Below are 21,517 nucleotides of genomic sequence, written 5' to 3'. Positions count from 1 at the left end.
TTAAGAGATCTAGTGAACCCAAATCCAGTTGCAAATAAAGTAGCTAATGGATACTGTTTGTTTTATGATGTAAGCTGCTGATAAAGTGAGGAGAGTTCAAAAAATTACTGAACAAATGAGTGATTTGAGTGAAATGGAGATTGCTTTTTTGTTTTATAGTAAAATGAATGCAGAGCAATTAATTCATTCCACCCTTATAAAACTCAAACTTTTCTTTCTTAGGTTTTTTTAAAGACTTCTTAGATGCATAGAATTTGTAGAATTCCTTGGGCAGTGCACAGTATAACTGCTTCTGGGTTCACATGCTTTCTTTGATAAGTCTTTCTGTGTTCTAAAGTATACTTGAGCTTTATTCATAATGAAATGTAAAAATTTTAATTTTTTTTGTTTAACCTTTTAGATACCATTTCTGATTGTATTCATCTGTCTACCACATATCCTGCTTTATATGTGGCTAGTTTACAGTTCCTCTCTGTCCTTTTGAATGAGGAAGGAAGAAAACAGCTCCAGGATAAACAGTGTGTGTGTCAGAATCCAACTATTAGCTTTCTTCTGGATCACACTGAAGGATGCCAGGCACCAGTAACTCAACTTACTGCATTAATTATTCAGGTATTTAAAATTTGACAAAGTGATTTCAGGATATATTTTTGCATTTTTTATTCTTTTACCTCTTTTATATTTAATCCTTCCCTTATTTGCGGATTGGTAAAATGTCTTCTGTCACTTAGTAGTAAGCAAAGTTATATGTGAAATCTGTGTCTAATTTGTTTTCCCTCACAACTTAGTTCTTTTATCTATATACTTATTGTTCTTCTTTAAATTATGTGCAGTTGTCACTGTAACAGTCATAGTGATCTATGATTAGAAGTGTAGTGTTTTTTCTGAATGATGCACATTTTATATAATGTAACTTATGATTTCTATAAGTCATTGTCTTAGAACTATTTTTTAAATAAGTACCTTAGTACTATTTTGCTGTGTAAAATGTATTTTTGTTACATTTATTGGTCATATATTGGATGGTGTGACCAAAAGAATGCTCTCTTGGCATTCATCTCCTCTCTTCCTATGGATGCTGAATTCTTGAAGAATAACCTTACTCCTACCAAGACTTGTCCTGGTATTTGTCACAAACACTGTGTTCCTTTGTTTCTCTGTTGCAGCACTGTGGCTTTGTCATATCTATTGGGGCATGGTATTCTGTCCACTGAGAACTTGCTGTGTTTCAGGGAGGAAAAACTTCCCCAGACGGTCTTTCTTGGTCACTCTACCGGCCACTGAAACCAGAATTCTCTGGTTTTGGCAACTGATTTCAGATAATTTCAGTGCACAGCATTTTCCTGTGAGGACACGATTTTCAGGGACTCAAGCAAAACAGGGGCACTTCATTCAAATCCCACAGTTTACTAAATATCCTGCTAGGTTTTTGTATTTAATGCTTGCATATGTGCCTGAAACAAAACTCCTTGGCTCTGGCACAAAAAGTGTGGTTGCATGAGAGTATGTCTGATAAAGACATGTAACATTCCTCTGTTTTCATACAAATGTACGTAACTGCTTATTTTCATACAAGTGTACATATCTGCCAACAAAAGGGGATGATTCTTACAGTGACAGCAGAAAAAGTTGATGCAATGAAGAATGAACTGCAGCCAGGTCAATGAGAGGACATCAGACATAGTTTGAGTATTGTAAGAGATACCAGCTTTTAACATGCTTTTTAACTGTTCAGAGATGTAGATAGGCATTGCATTTTGTTCATAAAAGAGTTCAAAAGATAGCCTATGCTCTCTGGGTCCTTACATAGCTGCTATGATCTCCCAAAAAGGATAACAGAATTAGGAAAGAAACAACTTCAGTTTTTTAGATCAAAGTACATGTATTTGTTTACACCCCGTCATGGTGATCATTGTGAGGACAGTGGAATGAGGAGCCCATGGGATGTAAACTGAGCTATTAAAACAACAAACACCTAAACAAAATCACCATAAAAAATGGAAAAACAACACAAAAGATTTAAATATGGACTTTCTTCAGGAGAACCACTCTTAAAGAGAAGCAGTCAAGCAAATAATTGGCTAATATAGAAAAGGATGAGAGATTTCTCAAACAGTCATCCCCATTAATCATCCTAAATACGTAAAATCTACAGAATACCTGATATATGCAGTGGCAAATGCTAATTTAATACCCAGTGTGCAGGTGTGAATATTAGTAGACCAGGTCTCAAATTGGTATTCATTATCACATACAAGACATAGAGTAAGTGCACATGCTGACTTTGAAAGGCTTTGATTGTTTTGTGTATGTAAATGTTAATCCTTGTGTACATGTGTTTAAGATCAGAAATAAAATTAATAAGGAAATCATAATGTATACATAAATTCTCAGATTTTGGCCCTAGATATAAAACTTACAGTGTTTAAGAAAGGCTGTGATTTCCCCTTCAGCTAACTCACAGTAGGTACAGACTAACAAAGCTGGGTCTGCTTTGGATTTATGGGACATCTTAAATTTATTGTACAGCATAATTTCAAAAAGGAATAAAGTGTCTGTTCTGATTTTAATGCTTTTATAGTACTTTAAAACTATAGAATCTGTTGGCACACGGCATTATAAATTTATAGAGTTTTTCCTGTTCAACCAGTAGTTAATCATTAATTAATTCTTAATTACTTGTGTCCCCTGTGCTTGACGTAAATTTTCTTTTTTTACTGTGAACTGTAATTCTTGATTGCAGAGTAAGAAAAAATGCATAAAAGAGCATACTTCAAGAAAGAATGAAATTTTGCTAGTGTTCAAGATGATAAAATTTAGAAAATAGTAAGATGAAATTAAAACTTTGGAAAAAGATACAGGTATAGGACAACTCACTTTATTTATTGGATCAGTTCTAGTCTGCCACATAATACTTACAGGAAAATACCCAAGAGGTTGATAGGGAAATATGGTTTTTATTACTAAAATATTCCATGAATGTTAAGAAAAAGTAGAAACAACTAGCAATTTAATAGGGCAAAAGCCTTTGAGTAGATAAATCACAAAACCCACATCTTAGGCTATGCAGGATTGCTGGAACGCAACAATTTTTTCTTTCCTGGCTTGTGTAAATTAGTTTAAACTTTAAGCTTTCTATACTTTTAAGTGTTCAAACATCTAAATTCTTTAATTTGAAATGAAACCATCACAGAAAACCAGTTAATTTACTTCGAACATTCATGTGTTGCTGTTAGATTTGAGATACCACACCAGATCTAATAAAAACAGTTGTAGTCTAAATGTAAATTTCTTTTTTGTTGATTATAAACACAGAACGCAGTCCATGCTTCGGTGATTTGATTTGGTGCCAGTTGTCTTTATCAATGAGGTGTTGGGATTTTGTCTAGTTATTAACTTAGTAGTCCTTATTCCTTGACCTTTTCACTACTGGTTACAGTGAACACTTCAATAAATGATGACCTTAGAGCGTACATCAATATTTTATTGCATATGAAAATTTGAAAAAATTTTTAGGCCATTAATATATGGTGTATGTAGAGTTAAAATCTCTGAGGTCCCATGGATGGGTACTCCTGAGATTTCTGTCTAAAGTATTAAGATTTTCTTAAGATGTTGTATTTTTGGCTAACTTTAAAATATGTTTTTCTTTTTACTGTGATCCAGCAACTGTTCTTATTTTCCTAAATTTTTGTGATTTCAATGGATGCTGTTTTCTGTTATTCTGGATGTCAGAACTGGCATGGTATTTTAGGGAAAATTGCTAGATAGACAAAACTCTCTAGTGGATAATCTTTGAAGCACAGACTGCTCTTTGTCTTTCAATTATCTTGTTATATGACTCCAAATAAATATTCCTTTGAAAGCACAGAGATTATACTTAGGTTATTAGAAATGTGGTGATGCTCACAAAGGCCTCACAAAAATAAGACAAGCTACCGTTTTTCACTGGTTAGAAGAGTATCTAAAATAATTACCAGTGATTTTTTTTTTAATGGAATTTCACTATATTTAATGTCTCTTCATCATCATTGTGTTGAAGGAGCAAATTATCTGCAATACCAAGCCTATTCCTGAATATTAGGAAAAGTATGGAATTCCAGGATTTGGAATCTAGGCCTTAGAAATGTAGAATGTTAAGAAAAGAGTAAGAGGAGTGGGATTATGAGCAAAAGGAGAAAGATTTAATTTAAAAAATAAAATTAGTTACAAAAAATAATGAAACACTTTAATGCAGACTGACTATAAACATGAATATAGAGAGGGAGAAATCTATATAGGAATACAGTGATAAATCATCCAAATGAAAATATAGACTCTATTTATAGCTATGAATACTACTTTTAATATGATCACTTTTTCATTACTGAAATGAAAATTGCATTTTTTTAGGTCTGTGAAAGAAAATCTTCAAAGGATGTGCTGAAAGAAGTTGCTACAAATGCACTGCTGTCTCTGTTAGCTGTCAGTAAAAATGCCCAGAAATGTGCTTTGAAAGGTGAGCATTTCAAAATGTACATTAAATGATTTATGAATCAAATGCTTGCAGGTGTTTCACATATTACCTTTAAATTGTAATTTTTTTTTTTCCAAGCAGAAGACCTGGGTTTCAGTGGCAGGGCTTTTTTCAGATTTTCACTAAGAAATCTTATTAATAACGAAAGTTTTCCACTGCAGATGAAATATTATGTTGTAGCCAGTTTAAAACCCTGTGGTGAAGTGACAGCTCTGTGTTGGAGTAAGAGGAGACCTGTTAGCTTTTACTACTAAAGGCATATTCATCCATTAGAAACTGGAGGTTTTTCACTGGCAGTATCTTCCAATACTTTTGTAGGTGAAAGTATGCCCTGTGTTTTCAGTTCTGGCTGTACCTGGACAAGAGAATTCTTTTTCTCAGCTTTGTTCTTCCCTGACTCTGTTTCTTCGGTCCCATTTTCCAGTTTAAGTAAGATCTTCTTCCCTTTACAGTAGTAAACCAACTTCTAATCAAAGGCTTTTTGTGCCCTCTAGAACACAGGGGAGAGTGGTGAGTTTGCATTTCTCACGTATCATGCATTTCATACCTTTTGATCAGTCCAAGTGCACTTTGTCTTGGGTGCTTTCCTGTAACTTACATCTCTCAGTTGTTTTTTCCACTTTTTAAACCTACACTACACTGAAATAGATAGCTTAGACAGATCTGCCCAGTGTCTGATCTCTATAGTAGGAGAAAACTCACCTTCAAGTCTTATGCTTTCTATTCTTTCCCAGTGTATTGGTTCGGTACTCAGCCCTTCTTCTGTTCTTCTGTTGATGACCTACTAGATCGTCTAAGATCTTGCTTCCTGTGAAGGCACTTCCACTGCAGGAAGTGCATCATTCTGTGCTAGAGCAGCTTTCAAGTCATCCTTGTTGTGCAACACAGATCTTAGAAAAGAGGAAGAGGACTTCTTGGATTCAAAGCAGTGTTCTAAAGACACCTGTGGCTCTAATATCACCTGTTCAGCTCTTAAGGACTGCTTTAAATTAAAAATGCAAAGTCCTGCACCGCAAAAGGTACAAGCCCTTATAGCAGTAGAGGCTGACTGGAGAGCTGAAAAGGGCCTGGTAGGCAGCAAGCTGAATGTGAGAAGACTAACAGCATCCTGGGCTGTATTAACAGGAACACAGCCATTAGATCACGGGGAAAAGATTCTTTCCTCTAGTTACCACTTGTTAGACTAAATCTAGACTAGTGCATCCAGTTTTTGCCCAGTACAGAAAATGTCAACAAACTGGAGCAAGTTCACCAGAGGGCCATAAGGGTGGTTATGTTCACTTGTCCTTTGAGAAGGGGCCAAGGGAACTGACTTATGTTCAACCTGAAGAAAAGCAGGTTTTGGGAGGACAAGTCTTCTTGTACCTACGAGATTTTGAAGAAATCAGTGACAGGTTTGTTACAGCAGTGCATGGTATAGGAGGGTGGAAAATAATGGGCATAAATTGAAACATGAGAGTCAAACTGCCTGTAAATAAACATTTACTCTTCGAAGGCAGTAAAGCAGCGTCAGACATAGTGTGCTGCCTCTGTCTTTGGACATTCTCAAGACCCAGCTGGATAAAGCTACAGGCAAACTCTGCCTGCTTAGGGCTTACTCTGCTTTGAGCAGGAGGTTGGGTATATGACCTCTGGAGGCCTCTTCCAACTTGTATTATCCCATTATCATGGAATCATAGAATGCATTGGAACGGGCCTTTAAACCTTTAGCCTAAAGGCTACCCCCCCTGCAATAATCAGGGACAACTTCATCAGGTCACTCAGAGCCCTATCCAACCTGACTTTAGATGTTTCCAGGGGTGGGGGATCCACCACCTCTCTGGACAACGTGTTCCAGTGTAAAAAATTTCTTCCTCATATCTAGTCTGAATTTGTCCTCTTTTAGTTTAAAACCATTACCCCTTGTCCTATTGCAGTAGGTCCTGCTGGAAAATTTGTCCCCGTCTTTCTTGAGCTCCTTTTAAGTGGAAGGCTGCAACCAGGTCTTCCTGAAGCATTCTCTTCTCCAGGCTGAACAATCCCAACTCTCTCAGCCTGTCCTCACAGATGTATTAGATCCCTCTCAGTATTACTGTGATCTGCCTCTGGACTTGCTCCAACAGGTCTTTTCTGTGCTGAGGACCCCAGAGCTGGATGCAGTGCTCCAGGTGGGGTCTCACCAGAGCAGAGCAGAGGGCAGAATCTCCTCCCTCCTGCTGGCCACACTGCTTTGGATGTAGTCCATGATGCACTTGGCCTGTTCTAGACAGTGAGTGCACATTGCCAGGCCATGTCCAGCCTTTCATTCACCAGCACCCTAATTACATCTTGACAGAGCTGTTCTCAATCCTTTTATCCCCCAGGATTGCCCCAACCCTAGTGCAGCACCTTGCACGTGACCTTGTTGAACATCATGAGGTCCATCTGGACCTTGAGCTTGTCCCGGTCCCTCTGGGTGGCATCCAATACCTCAGGCTTGTCAATTGCACTGCTCAGTTTGGTGTCACCTGCAAACTTGCTGTGGGTGCACTCCATCCCAGTATGTTATTGATGAAGACATTAAACAGTACTGGTCCCAATATGGATCCCTGAGGGACACCACTTGTCACCAGTGTCCATCTGGATATTCATCCATTGACTGCTACCCTCTAGGTGTGACCATCTAACCAATTCCTCATCCACCATCCAGTCGACCTGTCAATTACATAACTCTCCAATTTGGAAGGATGTTGTAGAGGACCACGTCAAAACCCTTACAGAAGTCCAGACAGATGATATCTGTAGCTCTTACCTTATCTGCTTACGTAGTCACTCCATCACCTTATAGTGACTTAAAGACTCTAGATCCAAAGAAAAGAGCCTAACTCAACATTTTGCACTTTTAAGTCATGTGAATCGTTCCTTTCCTTTGTCTCACCATGGATGCAGCAAATTGGCTGTTCTTAGGGAAAGATTGGGTAATATAAATGGATAACCTCTTGAAGTTTCACGCTTCTAAGCAGCATTGTTGAAGATATCCTGAAGAATTATGAGTTGTTATCCTCTCCACCCAGATCATCTTCCCCTCTCAATCTTACCAGTCCTCTCTTTGGGCATTCCTCTCATGGGACTTTGTTGCAAGAGGACTCAAATGTATTCTTGCTTCTTGAGAGCATTCAACTAGATGGCACTTCATCTCAGAAACCATTTGTTATTTCCTGATATCAAGAAGATAACAAGAGCATTGCCAGAAAGGTATTTTGTTTTTTAATAAAGTATTTTTGATTGTGAATGTAATTATAAAGTGTTACTGGTTTTTGTCTTTCAGCTGACCTGATAGACAGCTGTATAGAAAACATGAAGCACATTCACGCGCAGCTGAATTTGGTTTCCCTAAAGCCTGGGAAAGCACAGAGAAAAAAGGTAGCTATAAAAACCAAAACATTGATAGCATAAGGCACTTCCCAGCTATCTTTTTGTTTGTTTGCTGTCTTGAGGCAGATACTGCTCGTATCTGTCATGAATGAGACAAAGTAAATGACAACTTGTAGTGGATCCAGATACTGGAGCTTTTGTAAGATTCAATGATTTTAGAGCTTTTACCAACTTACTTATCTCACATGCTCTCCCACCCAGAGGTCTCACTAGGTCTCAGCTACCTTTTCCAATGTCAGGCAGAAAATCACATCAGTTCATACTTTGCAGCTTCTCAGTCTTGGTGTTCACTGGACAAAGCCCCTGGACATGTCCTGGTGTTTTTCTCCATGCATCTCTCTGGTCCTCAGGATCTTCTCCCATTTGCCAGGTTGTTCCTCCAGCCAAGATCTTCACATTCTTCTTTTGGGCCTGTTTTTTTCTGTCAGGGACCATCTCTTTTCAGGAAACCTTTTTGCCACTAACTTTTCTTTCCAGAACTCCAAGCTTCTGTTTGCCTAAACCCAATAGTCTACATGCTAAGTACAGCACATGATCAGCCTCTGAATTACTGGTTCTGTCTGATGTCTTTTCATTAATTGGAGGATTCAGGACTTCCCACTTTTAGTCCAGGTTATCAGAATTAGCAACTAGTCCATCCTGGCTGAAAGCAGCAAATAGCAGGCTTCTGATTGAGAGTTCAGAATTCACTTTCAGACATTCACTCACGTACACATCTCATCCTTTAGTAATCTGTTATGCTTGTAATTTATGATATTTTGTCTTATAGCATTATCAGAGTACTGTTTTCAAACTTAGTTGGACTTTCAGTCTTGACTTCATGGCCCTATCTAATCCAACTAATTTTTTCCATCTTGTTTCCACAATAATATTTTTTGTTTTTCTTAAGTTGTTTTTTTTCAGTGTCATTCAACCAGCTGTTTTGATTTTGTCTATTCCTGTATCAGTCAATCTCCCTCCCATCCCAAAACCAGTTCCAGTCTGCTTATGCATGTAAATCACAGTTTTTTTACTCTCCTATTATCTGGCTTTAAGTTCTATTTTTTTTTTTCTGGTCTCCTTCAAACTTGGTCTGGACATCTCAGTTTCTTGTCATCAGACTCAGCTGTCCCTGTTTTTTTAACTTCCTGTCAGTTTTGGGGTTTTTTTAACCTCGTACTTGGGGTCCTTCCACTCCCTGCACTCTCAGTTTCTTCTCTCCAGTCACAATTTATTTATTTAGCCTTTTTTATTTCAACCTCCCTTCCAGTTCTTCCAGACTCTCATGTCACCCAAATCTTCTTTACCACATTTAGATATAAATTATGTCTTACCATCATACAACAGTTTCATAAGATTTGTGTTGCAATCTGCTTGTTTTCTACCACTTTCGTCTAAGAGAATTAATAAAATACAGGCAGTAACCTCTGCTGTCAAGTTTGATATCTTGTCCACTCCCACATAAAGCAGAAATTGCAGAAAACATCTTCCTGTAGGGCATTTCTGCATTGTTTCAGCAAAACAGTATTTTTCTCTGAGGTTTTGGTACAGACATTACCCTTGATTTGTGAGAGTATGGAACTCTGTTTTATAACAATGAGCTCTTAAAAAAATTTGAGTTTGACCCTGACATTTGAAGACTGTCATATTTTTTGTTGAGATCTCCTAAACACATTCATTTTCCATTTCAATGCTTGGAGGCTGAAAGGTGTCCTGCCCTGGATATGTTCTGTAAGGTTGAAGTCAGCTGGTTCTTTGTAGTTTTTGGGTTGAGGAGGAATTTAAAACTTGAAAGAAGTTGGAGGAAAGGGGCCTCTGAGAAAGTTCAGAAAACTGATTATGTTTAACTGAAAATTCTTTGAAAGATTTGCAAAAGACTTTGTGGCAGATTTCTTTGCTGAGCTGGGACTGTAGGTTGCTGCATCATATGTAAGTGTGCTGTTCATCATACGTGGTACACAATGACAGTTTCATGTGGGGGACACTGAGACATTGCTTTCGTAGTAGATTTAGCTGATCATTCACAAAACCGCCCCCTTCGCCCACTTCAACCATAACTCTCAAAGGAAAGCTATGGCAGCTTCTTTTCTTTTTCCCTTTTTCTGCCTCTTTTTTTTTAATTGTTTGGAGAAATGTGTTTGACCTAGCTTCATTCTGCAACTGATGTGTTTTACTTGATATTCCTTTTCTTTGATAATAATTAGTGTGGTGCTAATAAAGAGCATGAAAAGTATTTACAAGTAGCCAGGCTTTCAGAAAAACACGTCAAAATAGTATCTTAGTAAAAATCAAGATATCCTAAAAAAAAAAAAAAAAATAGAAACAGGGCTATCAATGCAATCCATAACTTTTTCAACCTCCTAGAAGTTTATACATTACATATGACTTGTAGCTTGTGTCATTTTAATGCTATTTTACTTATTAACTAAATTCATACTTACAGAGTTCCTTGAAAGAGCTCTTGTTTTGTCTTAAGACTCTTGTCTTAGCAATAGCATTTTATTTGGCTAAAAGTGAGACAAACCAGTTATAAAATGTAGTTGTAAAAATGACTTGTATGTTTCTTCCTGATCTACTACACCTAGCTTTCATGAACCTTTTTGCAGTAGATTGTTACTTCATCTCTAAATGTCATCAAATATATGATTTATGATATATAAGCACATTATGATTTATAAGCACACATTGTTTCCTCACCTTGTCTGAGATTAGGTATGAATCCTATTTTACATTTTTGTCCCTTTATGTTTGATAAGACAGAAATAGTCTCCTGTGGTGAACAAGCTTGTTGGAATTTCGTTGTCTTTCAGAAGTGGTTTAGTGTGTCACCCTTATAGGAGTTAGATCAGCCATCCCTACCCTGTAGTGTCACAGCTCTGTCATGAAGATAGATTTTTTGTTTACTTGTGACTTGAATCTCAATGTAGCACCTCACCGTCCAAAGGTCTGTATTTATTTTTGTAATATTCTTACCAGGTTGGAAGTTATTTATAGCTTCTATATTTATTGTTAAGGATAGGAAATGAATACCCTGGGAATAGACGATGGATTGGTCTGACCACCTGTAGAGATCACAGAATAGTCTGAGTTGGAATGGACTCTGCAGGATCATCAAGTCCAGTTCTTAAGAGAATGGTCCATATAGAGGTCAAACTCACAACCTTGGCATTATTAGCACCATGCTCCAACCAACTGAGCTCATCTCAGGGTATGAAACTCAGAGCTAATTTCACCTTGTTTTTATCCAAGGAAGGAAAATAAATGCTTCCAGGGAGCAATTCGTTTGACTTGTTTGAGATGTGTGCTTTAGGATGGGACAAATACTCAGAAAGTTCCTACCCATTCTTTAGTAGTTGTAAGAAAAATGGAGCTCAGTACTACAGATCTCTGCATTTGGTCAGATTGGTGCCCCTAGAAATAGTATCCGTGGGTTATAAAGAGAGATAAGAGTGATAAGTTACTAGTTACAAATATCTTTAGTAAACATGCTTGAAGCTAACTGAGATGAATTCTACCTGAAATCAGAAGAAAACTGTTGAGGAGATGTGACCCAAATGTTGATACCTTCCTTAGATTTGCACTTCTTCTTTTGAAATCTTTCCTCCTTGGAAAAAATTCATTCTGGTCTTATGTTGATGATCTTCAATTATTTTTCTCTGGATAGGAGGATAACCTTATTAAGGAGTTAAGGTGTTCTATGCAGCTCCTTAGAAACTGCCTCTTTCAAAATGAAGAATGCAAAGTAAGTATTCTTATACTGAAGTAATGTGAGCTCATTCAGCTACTGAAAGATACTTTTTTTTTCTACTTCGAAGTTAATTTTAGATTGGCTAAATTTAAGTTTGATAATAATGGCAAGAAATACTTCAAATTTCATTATTATTCCCACTTCCTAAGAATATTTCATACATGTATTGGGAACTCAGTGTTCTTAGGGAAACATCATCTCCCAATGGCTCCAGATGGCTGTTATCTTTTGTATCCACTTCTGCTTTGAGTAAGTCAATAATTCTAATTTTCAAAGTATATAATATGAAAAATGGGTGTGGACAAAAGTATGGGGCCACCAGAAAGGCGCACAGAGATACACCTGAGATCTTAGAAAGTGGTTTCTTCTCCTTATTCCTCTCTACTTACTTCTTTTCCCTTTCTGAAAGACAAGAAAACCCCAAAACCACCCCAACCAAACAAGCAAACCCAAACAAACATGTTTGTTAATGTTTGTGATGTTAACCAAAGCATAAATAATACTTTTCTATTTATTTTTTCTTTATCTGAGTTAAATTGTACTAATCCTCCAAAACACAATTTTGTTTTCACCTCCATTTTTTACAAAATCATTTTTCTTGCTCAAAGTCTTGAATTTCTTCTTTTCATTTCATTCTTGGTTTTTTCTCTGTTCTTTTCAGTTTCTTTTCAACTTCAATTCTGCCTGTTTTTTTAATGGCGAAAATACTGCATTTCTTGTTTTCACTTTTTCCTGTGTTCCTTCTTTCTGATCACTGCTCTTCCTCTTTCTTATTGCTGATACCATTCACACATTTATTTCCACTTTCTCTTTCACAGCTTAATTTTTCTTGGCATTGTGTTACTTGTGCTATTTATACAACTTGGGCTGCTTTTAGCAAACACATTGGTGGAACCACAAGATTTCCTGACTTTCCAGGAGTACCCCTTTTCCAGGGCATGTATTAGCATTCTTTTTGTATGCAGAACACTTGGGGCTGAATAAGCCATCTGATTATCCCTGAAGTCCCCATAACTTGGTTGTGCCATAATCTCAGCTAAGATTGTTGTGGAATGTTTTTCTTGTTTTGATCAGGATCTGCAGGAACAATTGCTTGGAGGATTGAAAGAGTTTGCGTTGATAACTGAAGATTTCTATCATTTGCTCTGTATAAAACTGCACTCTTGTATTTCCATGCTTTTTGAGTTCCAGTAATTACTTTAGAAGGAGTTGAATAAGACTTTAGAATAGAGAGCTCTTGAACAAGAACAGTTGGAATGAATAAATCTTTACTTTTGTTTGCATGTCTTTCAGTAATTAAGATATGGCGCTGTTTTTGACTGGCATAGAGTTAAATTCATTGGTGGTTGAAATCATGGTGTCAGTTCTCCATACAGTCTTTAAACCATAAGATAAGACATAAGATAAAAATATGTTTTTCTCACTCTGTATTTCATTTTCAAAGTATTGATAACATTTTAAATTCTTCCTTATGTTGTTGTAGATGGCAGTACTCAAAACTCATCTTGTTCCTGTTCTGCATTCTCTATGGCCGTGGTTTTTAGCAGATGACTCCTCAATGCAAATAGCTCTGCATTTGCTTTGCGTCTACACTGCAAACTATCCTGCAGGTACTCTGTGGTGGAATACATCAAAATATTTTACCAGAAAAATTCAGACAGAAAAGCACAATAAAGGGAAAAAAAAGAATGTTTATTGCTACCATAAGAGGAAAGTGTAAAAGCTCTGGCCCATCAAAGTCTATCAAGAGTTTTGATTTTAATACATTCAAGATTTTGTTCAGATCTGGTTTCAAACTGTTGGATTTAGCAAAAGTACAATTGTACTAAAGGTTTAAATAGCATTTAATTCAAACCATTATGTTTGAAGGTTACACTGAATGTCCTGCCAAGCTGAGTAGTATATTACAGAAGTACTATTCTAGGAATTCTTTAATGGAGAACAGTGCATCAGTACTTTATATGGGTTGTACTTCAGTCCTTATTGAGAACATTCTGGTTTTGAAATAGTCAATCAAATTCAATTTTATATTAAATTTCTTCAATTTATTTATGCCTTGGAGTCAGCAGCTTGCATTTGTTTATTTTTCATAAGGAATCTCCTTTTCATTTGAGCAAACCTTTTATTTCCATTGGTAATTATCCCCACTACTAGGAGCCTGAACTTTTTTCTAGCATGGATTTGTCTCATTCCCTATCCTGGTTATTTAAATTTAGCAAATCATAAATAATAATTTGCAAGTGGCTTGAAGAGACACAAAAGTGTCTGTTCCTTTCTCCCTGTCAAGATACCATAAAAGAGTTAATATGGTTAAAATATGACTCTTTTTTTAAGCTAATGTCTCCAGACCTTAAATGAGCTTGCAATGGCTTGTTTTCATAAAGAATTTTTTTTCAGTATGCGCCAAAGAAAGATGTGTATTAGTCAGCTACAGAGTATAAAATAAAAATATAGTGTCCTGTCCATGTGCGAGAAATCAGGGTGAAGTTCTGATGGTCTTTCTTGTTTTTTAACTCTGAGTGACTCTAGGCTGCATTTTTATTTTCCTTGCTAATAAGAGCAAGAGCTGTCTGATCAATCATGTTTTTTCTTTCTGTTCGGAGTAGCTGGCTTATTTACCTCATTTACCTTATTTACCCAAATTTACCTACTCTGAACTGGTTAACCATTCCTCTTCAGTGTAGTCAGAGATATGCATGTAAATATTAGTTACAGTTAAACAGTGTCTCATTTTTGTTTACTTTTGCCAGGTAGGAAATTAACTGTTGTTGCTGATGGCCAGTGCCACTAAAAAAAGACATATATCTGTATTTGTGCAGAAGGCATGTATCTAGATTAGGTTGGTAACATAGTTGTCCCCTGCTGCTGTGTTAATTTAAACTTACAGCTCTGTAGCACGGGATCGTGCATTCTTCTGTTGTACAGTGTAAATGACAGCTGCAGACAGTGCTTATATTTCTCGAAAAAATATTCTAAGAAACTTATATTAATCCTTTCAGGTTATACAGAGACCTCATTTTGTGAACCAGTTTCAGAGGATCCCTTCAGATTCAACTGCCAAATAATTGTATAATTAGATATATGTTCTGGTTTTTAAGGAGACTTTCTGAGATGGAGCAATGGCTTCTATTTAACAGCAGAATCGCCTCTTACATTTTAGAACAATAGAACAGTAGATGCCTATTCCAGTAAACTGCCACATTCAGGCACATTTCTATTCAAAGCATGTCCCATTGACTTCATTGTGGTTGAAAGAAAAGATACCTAATAAATCTTTTCAAAAGTTCCATCTCATTGTTTGAGCAGTGGCACTGCTCTTTCTGTACGTTTTTCTTTTAAATACACATCTGCATTTCTAATATGATAAATGTCTCATTGCTTTAAGGTTGTGCTTCACTTTGTTGGGCCAGTGGTGGACAATCATTACTTCCGTCTGCACGAAGTGCAGCTGGCAATTCATTAATGCATAACATCTTGAAATTGGCTTCCCATGTGTCAAATGATAACAGCCCAGTTCAGCAGGTGGTCTTTTGTCTAATATCTAACCTTGCTCTGTCTCATGACTGTAAAGGCATTATTCAGAAGGTAAGTAGATGGTAATCTTTATTTTAGCAGTTTTCTTTTTAATAAACCTCATATTTTAGTATGGAGTATCCTGTGATCGTATAGAAATGCTTCTGTGGGAGTCAAATCCATTGTGTCTTCTCAGCTGTGTTACTGTTCCCTAAGAGCAGAGTGGAATTCAGTTACATTCATAGTCTGGACAATTTTTGCTAGAGCTTTTTATAACCTCTCTGTTTCAGTGGGGTGTAGCATTTTTAATACCCATATACATTGATGGCAATCACTAGTGGATCATGAAAGTGAGTATGCTGTAGAGCAAATAGCTGCACATGAATGAACAAGAAATTCAACATTGTATAAATCATTAAGTGTGCTGTGTGAAACATAACCTTTATAAAAGTTTTAGGAAGATGTCAGTAATTGGATGTTAGATAAAAATCTATTCTTATTACACAACTGTATGTAATGTCTTTTCTTTTTATATTTTGTATATAGAATGATCCTTACTCTGTTTTATCACATGTTCTTTGAAAAATCTATTTCCCTTAAACTTTGATCATTTCAATAAATTCGAACCTTAAGGAAAGAAGTCAGACCATGTAGAAAGTCAACTGTAGTGTGATGTGATGAGCTAACACAACAGAAATTATAAAAAGTGTGTTTGTTTCTATCATATTTTATAGTAATTTAATAATTGCAACAATTTCTTTTGATCTCCATTAATAATGTTCTGTTCTTGGATCTAATTACCCATTAGAAATGCAGGGGAAAAATAGATCTTTTTGTGCTGCTAATTATGTAAAACCTGGTCATACCGTTACAAAGTGTCTAATACTCAAACTTTTTGATAGAAACAAAGAGTTTGAGATCTCTTCTGTAGTAGCTGTTATATTCTGTGAATTGTTTTTGCTTTTAGTCTCTTCAGAGTTGCATTCTAGTGTGATAGTACTTAGTCTTCCTTCTCTGTCTTGGGCTCTGCTTTCATAACTGTAAGCAATGCTGAATAACCAATTCCCTCTGTGAAAATTAAATTACCAATATTATACTCACTTGAAGAAAACTACAGTGAGTTTGTTTGCTGGGTTGCTTGCTTTCAACCAGATGCTTGTATATGTTGTCAAGATTCGGTGAGGCTGGGAATATTTAGTCAAGGACTTTTTCATCAGAGGAATTTATGTTAGAACATCTCCTTCTTGCAACAGGGAGACAGATTTTCACCTTCTCGGAGCCTTCTTAAAGTGGAGGCAAACCCTGAGATAGTGTATGTCATATCAAAGCACATTTTTTTTTCTTCAAAGCTTACAAAAATAGAGGACATTCCTCTGGCTGTCAGTGAAGGGAGGAGTGGTGCTGTAGGAAACTCCTCCTTTCTTTTTATTTTTATGAGTCACTTCCAACTCGAGACATTCTATGATACCTTTAACATTTGCTAATATAATGCAATACTAAATATGGAATCAAGAATACATTATCTAAGTAGTGCATTGATTCACTTAAAATGTTCCTAGCTTATTTTTGGGTAGAAACACTAAGTGTAAAGCAAAAAGCTTATGTGGTGGGGGGAATCATCCTTTAAAGAAATATATTGTGTTGGATCAACTTCTGTGTATCTACACTGCATAAATTATTATAGAAGAAAATGTATGTTACCATATTAACTTTTTAACCAAGCAGTAGATTCTATTTCATATGTAATTTTTTTCAAAAATCCTTGAATAATAATGGGTTGCCTGTAATATGTAAATTAAACAGTAGTACTAGTGTTTGGTCAAGTATGTAGGTTGGAAGGTCAAGCAATAGTGAACAAGCCATGGAATCCTATAAATTCTAAAACCCTTTTTCTTCCTTCTAACAGAGTAACTTCCTGCAGAACTTTTTATCTCTTTCATTACCAAAAGGAAGTAATAAAAATTCTAGTAATGTGTCTACTCTCTGGCTAAAGCTGCTACTGAACATATCTTTTGGAGAAGATGGACAACAGATGGTCATGAAGATAAATGGGTTTTTAGACCAGATCATTGAAATGTGTAAATACAAGCACAAGAGCAGCCAACATCTAGCACTTCTTATTCTACATAACATATGTTTTAGTCCAGCTAATAAACCAAAGATATTAGGTAATGGTAAGTATCTGAAGGGTATATTGTTCTCTTAGAATATTGTTGCTTCCAGAAGACTATATTTTCATGGCAGCTCGGGTTACTGACCAAGAACTCAGTGTTGTTTTTTAGAAGAGCATTTTTATAAAAATTATTTTTTTAGAAGTAATTACAGAACACATATTTTGTCAGAGAGACAATTACAATAATACATAATAAAAAGAAAAGCAAAGAAATAGTTCTAAAAAGAAAATCAAGACTCATTGTTAGGCAGATCATTTGGATATAGCAAGACTTTATGAATGAAAGGAATGAAAGTTAATTTTTCAGGGAGGATTGAAGGATTTTTTGTGTCAGTCAGTTTCAAATAACTGAAGTTCCTATCTTCGAGTTGGACAAAATGTTATTAGCTTGTGCAAATCATGAATGTTGAGACAAACTGTTCTATGTCCTGTCATGTGCAGAAAATGTTTATGATAATGATAAAGTTATGTCATGGCATATATATTTAATATAACAATGTGCTCAGAACTTTTTTCATGGTTGTTTGTAGAAGGCATGTTTCTTTCCCCCATTTAATTGCGGAGAGAATGCTCCTGTCTTTGTTATAATTTCTCAGCAGGTTTTCCATAGTGTCCATGCTTTTTATTTTTCCTAAGATGTGGATTTACTGCCTTAATTAAATATACATTATTCAGTTACATAATCTATGAATTTTTGTTGTGAGGTGAACAAGCAAAGTTGAAGAGTCTGGCTTCAGAGCAATGCTAGAAAATTAAGGCACCTACAGTGGGGTGGCAAATATTTCTCATTGGTTGCAAATCATCTGCATAATAAGTATGAAGGAAAATAGAAACATCTTAATATCCATCGTGATGTGGCTCTAATTGTGGCTAGTGGGAGTTGTAAAACAGTTTCACAGCTTACTCAGTCCCTAAGCATAGCTGATGGCTATACATAATGTTCATGTTTTATTACTGGTGGCTTAACTTTTTTGCATTACTTGTTTTTGTTTTGCTATATTGTTTTTAACACTTCTTTCAATGTACTGTGCTGATTTTATGAGCATATTGAAATTTAATTGATAATAAAGCTTTTGTAATTCCTCTGCCATACCCGTACTTGTCATAAAAATAAGTGTACTCCAAGCATCAATCTACTGAGGCATGTAAATATATTTACATTGCTCTTGATTATATTTTCTAGATGCATTTGGTTTCATTTTTTTTTTATTTGTCTCATTAGATCAAGCAATTGCAGTACTGTCTGCCTGTTTGGAAAGTAACAGTCCTGCTGTTCAGAGAATAGGAGCAGCTTCGCTTTGGGCTTTGCTTCACAACTATCAGAAGGTTAGTATTTGAGAAATCTGTGAAAGAACTGTAATGTTATACTTTTATGCTGTAAACAATACAGTAATCTCTAAGTAAATAATAATAAAGTTTACAGTAGTCATTCTGGTCTATTTTAATTGCATAGCTGCTGAGGCTGGGAGATTAAACAACATGGTAAAGAAGCAGCTTGTCCTTTGTCATTTGTGACTAATATAAAAGTCTGTATGATGATACAGTCATGTTAATTCTAAAAATTCCTGTGTCTCGTGCTCTGATGACTTACTGTGATTTTCTAAACTTTGGTGTTGAAGTGTGATCATGTGGGGAAGAAAGCTCATTGTGTTTTGTGTGTTTGTGTGTGTACAGGCAAAAGTGACTTTGAAGAATCCATCCATAAGGAGAAGAATAGATGAGGCTTATTCTTTAGTGAAGAAAAGTAGGTATTACTTCTACCTAATGCCAATTCTTTATTTTTCCATCATTAAATGATTTCAATTTATATCATTACAGTAAGTTTTTGTTGTGCTACAAGTTTTTGAAAGGATATTTTTGTCTCTAAAATCACAGTTAGCAATATGGTTTATGGTTAGGCACCTTATAAATACAGATGGAGAAAAATGCCTTAAGTAAAGACCTTAGGTAATTGCCAGGGTTGGTTTTGAAGCATAGGTCTGATCATGCTTGCAACAAAAATCCTTCTTTTCACAGTACAGTTCTGTGAATCTTTAAGTCTAAAGTTAGTGATAAGAAAAATTCTTTTAGCATTGACTTTGCTTACCCATGCTCAGCCTCAGAGCTACGTAGAGAAGGTATCAGAACAGAGCATTGTTACAACATTGAAATACTGTGCCATGAGTTAGTGACATTCTGAGAGCTTGAGATTTTTGCTCAAATAACTGAACATAACTTGTTTGAATAGCTTCAGTACAATAGGTTCAGCTGAAGAACATTTAGCATTAAAGGTGTTCAGACACTGGTCTATAGCTGGAGTTTCAGTAGTTAATAATGGGTCACATCAAGTTAGTCTAATCTTGACAGGATGTGATAATGACTCATTTTAAGGTAAGGAACTTTCATATTAATTAAATTGTTCTATAGATATACTCAAATAGGTTTATTGATTGAGGGGGTTATAATACCAGGTTTCCATAGTGTTTGCATAACAGATTTGCCACAAATTTTGTCTACATTGACCATTGTTGGTATCCTAATAAGGAGGAGATGTATTTTTAATAGAACATCTCATGATAATTTTTCCTGTGTTGTCACCCAAATCCATGATTTTTGTGAATGTACTATCATTTCAAACTCAGCCTATACTAAATCAATCGTTAAACATAACAATACAACATTTCATATACTGATAATAAATAGATAAGTTTGTATTTCTCTTTATAGCAGAAGTACCACTGGTCAGAGACTTTTCAAAATACCATGTTGAATCAACAAGGTAGAAATATGCACCTTTTACATACTAGCACCTTGTAACATTAATCGCCATTTATTTGTGTACTGCTATAGAACATGAAGTCCCAGCCAGAACTATTGATTTTTAATTCAATAAACACATATCAAAGTATGGCGTATAAAAGATTTATGCAACTGTAATTGTTACATTTTACAATTGTGTAATATGTCATCAATATTGTCATTAATATATTCCTGCATTAAGGTTCTCAACTAGTCTGTGCTTGTAAAGCTTTGATCACTTAACAGTGATAATTGGCTAAAATGGTATATTGTTCTTCTGAGTACATGTGGGGGAATTTTTCGACATGGCTATTGTTATTTTACGTTTCCTGCTTTGTCCTACCCAAGGAAAAAACCAAAACAGAATTTGCAACATAAAGTAGTAATATCTAATTTGCTACTCATTAATACAGAGGTTAAGGCCGTAAACCAGCATGCATTCTTCCAAGGCATTTGATGCAATCTTTGGTAATTTTATATTAAGAATCAACTAGAAATTCAAATCTTGGGATTCTTTTTCCTTTCAGGTTCTCCCCAGCCAGAAGAAAATGAACTACATGCCTACCATGTAAAATGCTTAGAGAATATAGTGCAGCTTCTTGATTGTTAATGGTCATCAGTCAACTTCTCATGTTGAAATTGAACAGCTTGTTCAGTGAGAGCCTGAAACTTGAAGAAAGCACTTCGATTCACAGATCTGTGGCAGCAGCCTATCTGCTGTGGAAGAAATTTATGAAGCCTTTGAGGAAGGAGTTCATGACTTTGAACCAAAGAAATTGCGCTATATGTGGTTCAAACTATTTGTACTGTAATCCCAATGGGAAATTATAATTATGCTACTATGTAAAGTATGTACACAGAAGAAGGAATGTACAGGGGAAAAGATTTGAAAAATAAGTAATTTTCTTAAATTATGCATTGAAATTGTTATTGTAAAGTATTAGAATTTCTGGTTTGGATTGTTCTTAATAAAGGGGTTTTTAACTGAGATCAGCATTTGCTGTGAGTGAAGTGGAATTTTTAAGATTGCAGGTGGGCACAGTGTATGCTCAGATTCAAGAACTGAAAATGTTGGCAGTTGTGGTGTGTTACACATTAAATGCAGCAGGGTGTATGTTGTAGTTTTGAAGATTTTAGTTCAAATTGCTGCATGTTTTTTAAGACGCTAACGATTGAAGAAGAGCTCTCAATTGCTGATATTAGAGGTGACAGTTATGTTAACATAGTTTATTCAGGATATGGGGTCTGTGCATCCATTTTAGTTACATTGCAACAATGTAGAAAATATTTAAGTCAAAGCTGTTGGTTTCTAAACACTTTGAATCTTTAGCTTGGGGCAAATTCCTCCCCTCCCTCCCCCACCAAATATTATCTGGGCCTGTGTTTTCTTTGAACAAGCACTGCTACTATGTAACTA

At 35.8% G+C, this 21,517-nt stretch overlaps 1 protein-coding gene across 5 annotated transcripts in view; it reads left to right on the top strand.

The window, feature by feature from the left end:
* Positions 1 to 21,088, top strand: part of RTTN (rotatin) — a 79,543-nt gene extending 58,455 nt beyond the window's left edge. For 4 of the 5 annotated variants that reach the window (XM_042032455.1, XM_042032447.1, XM_042032436.1 and 1 more), the window contains 10 exons: positions 401 to 612; positions 4,393 to 4,498; positions 7,803 to 7,897; positions 11,553 to 11,630; positions 13,120 to 13,246; positions 15,022 to 15,221; positions 17,056 to 17,323; positions 18,545 to 18,648; positions 18,997 to 19,066; positions 20,628 to 21,088. In XM_042032455.1, the coding sequence (XP_041888389.1) occupies positions 401 to 612; positions 4,393 to 4,498; positions 7,803 to 7,897; positions 11,553 to 11,630; positions 13,120 to 13,246; positions 15,022 to 15,221; positions 17,056 to 17,323; positions 18,545 to 18,648; positions 18,997 to 19,066; positions 20,628 to 20,710 (1,343 nt within the window). In that variant the 3' untranslated portion in view covers positions 20,711 to 21,088. Of the gene's footprint in view, positions 1 to 400; positions 613 to 4,392; positions 4,499 to 7,802; positions 7,898 to 11,552; positions 11,631 to 13,119; positions 13,247 to 15,021; positions 15,222 to 17,055; positions 17,324 to 18,544; positions 18,649 to 18,996; positions 19,067 to 20,627 lie in introns of those variants that run through there. The other variant, XM_042032462.1, reaches the window with a different exon arrangement.
* The last annotated feature ends 429 nt before the right edge of the window (positions 21,089 to 21,517 follow it).

Source organism: Corvus kubaryi, unplaced genomic scaffold, assembly GCF_017639235.1.
Source record: "Corvus kubaryi isolate FWS band 111438036 unplaced genomic scaffold, C.kubaryi_AGA036_p1.0 132, whole genome shotgun sequence".
Lineage (NCBI taxonomy): Eukaryota > Metazoa > Chordata > Aves > Passeriformes > Corvidae > Corvus > Corvus kubaryi.
The sequence above is the reverse complement of the archived record's forward strand: the minus strand, read 5'-3'. Positions and strand labels throughout refer to the sequence as shown.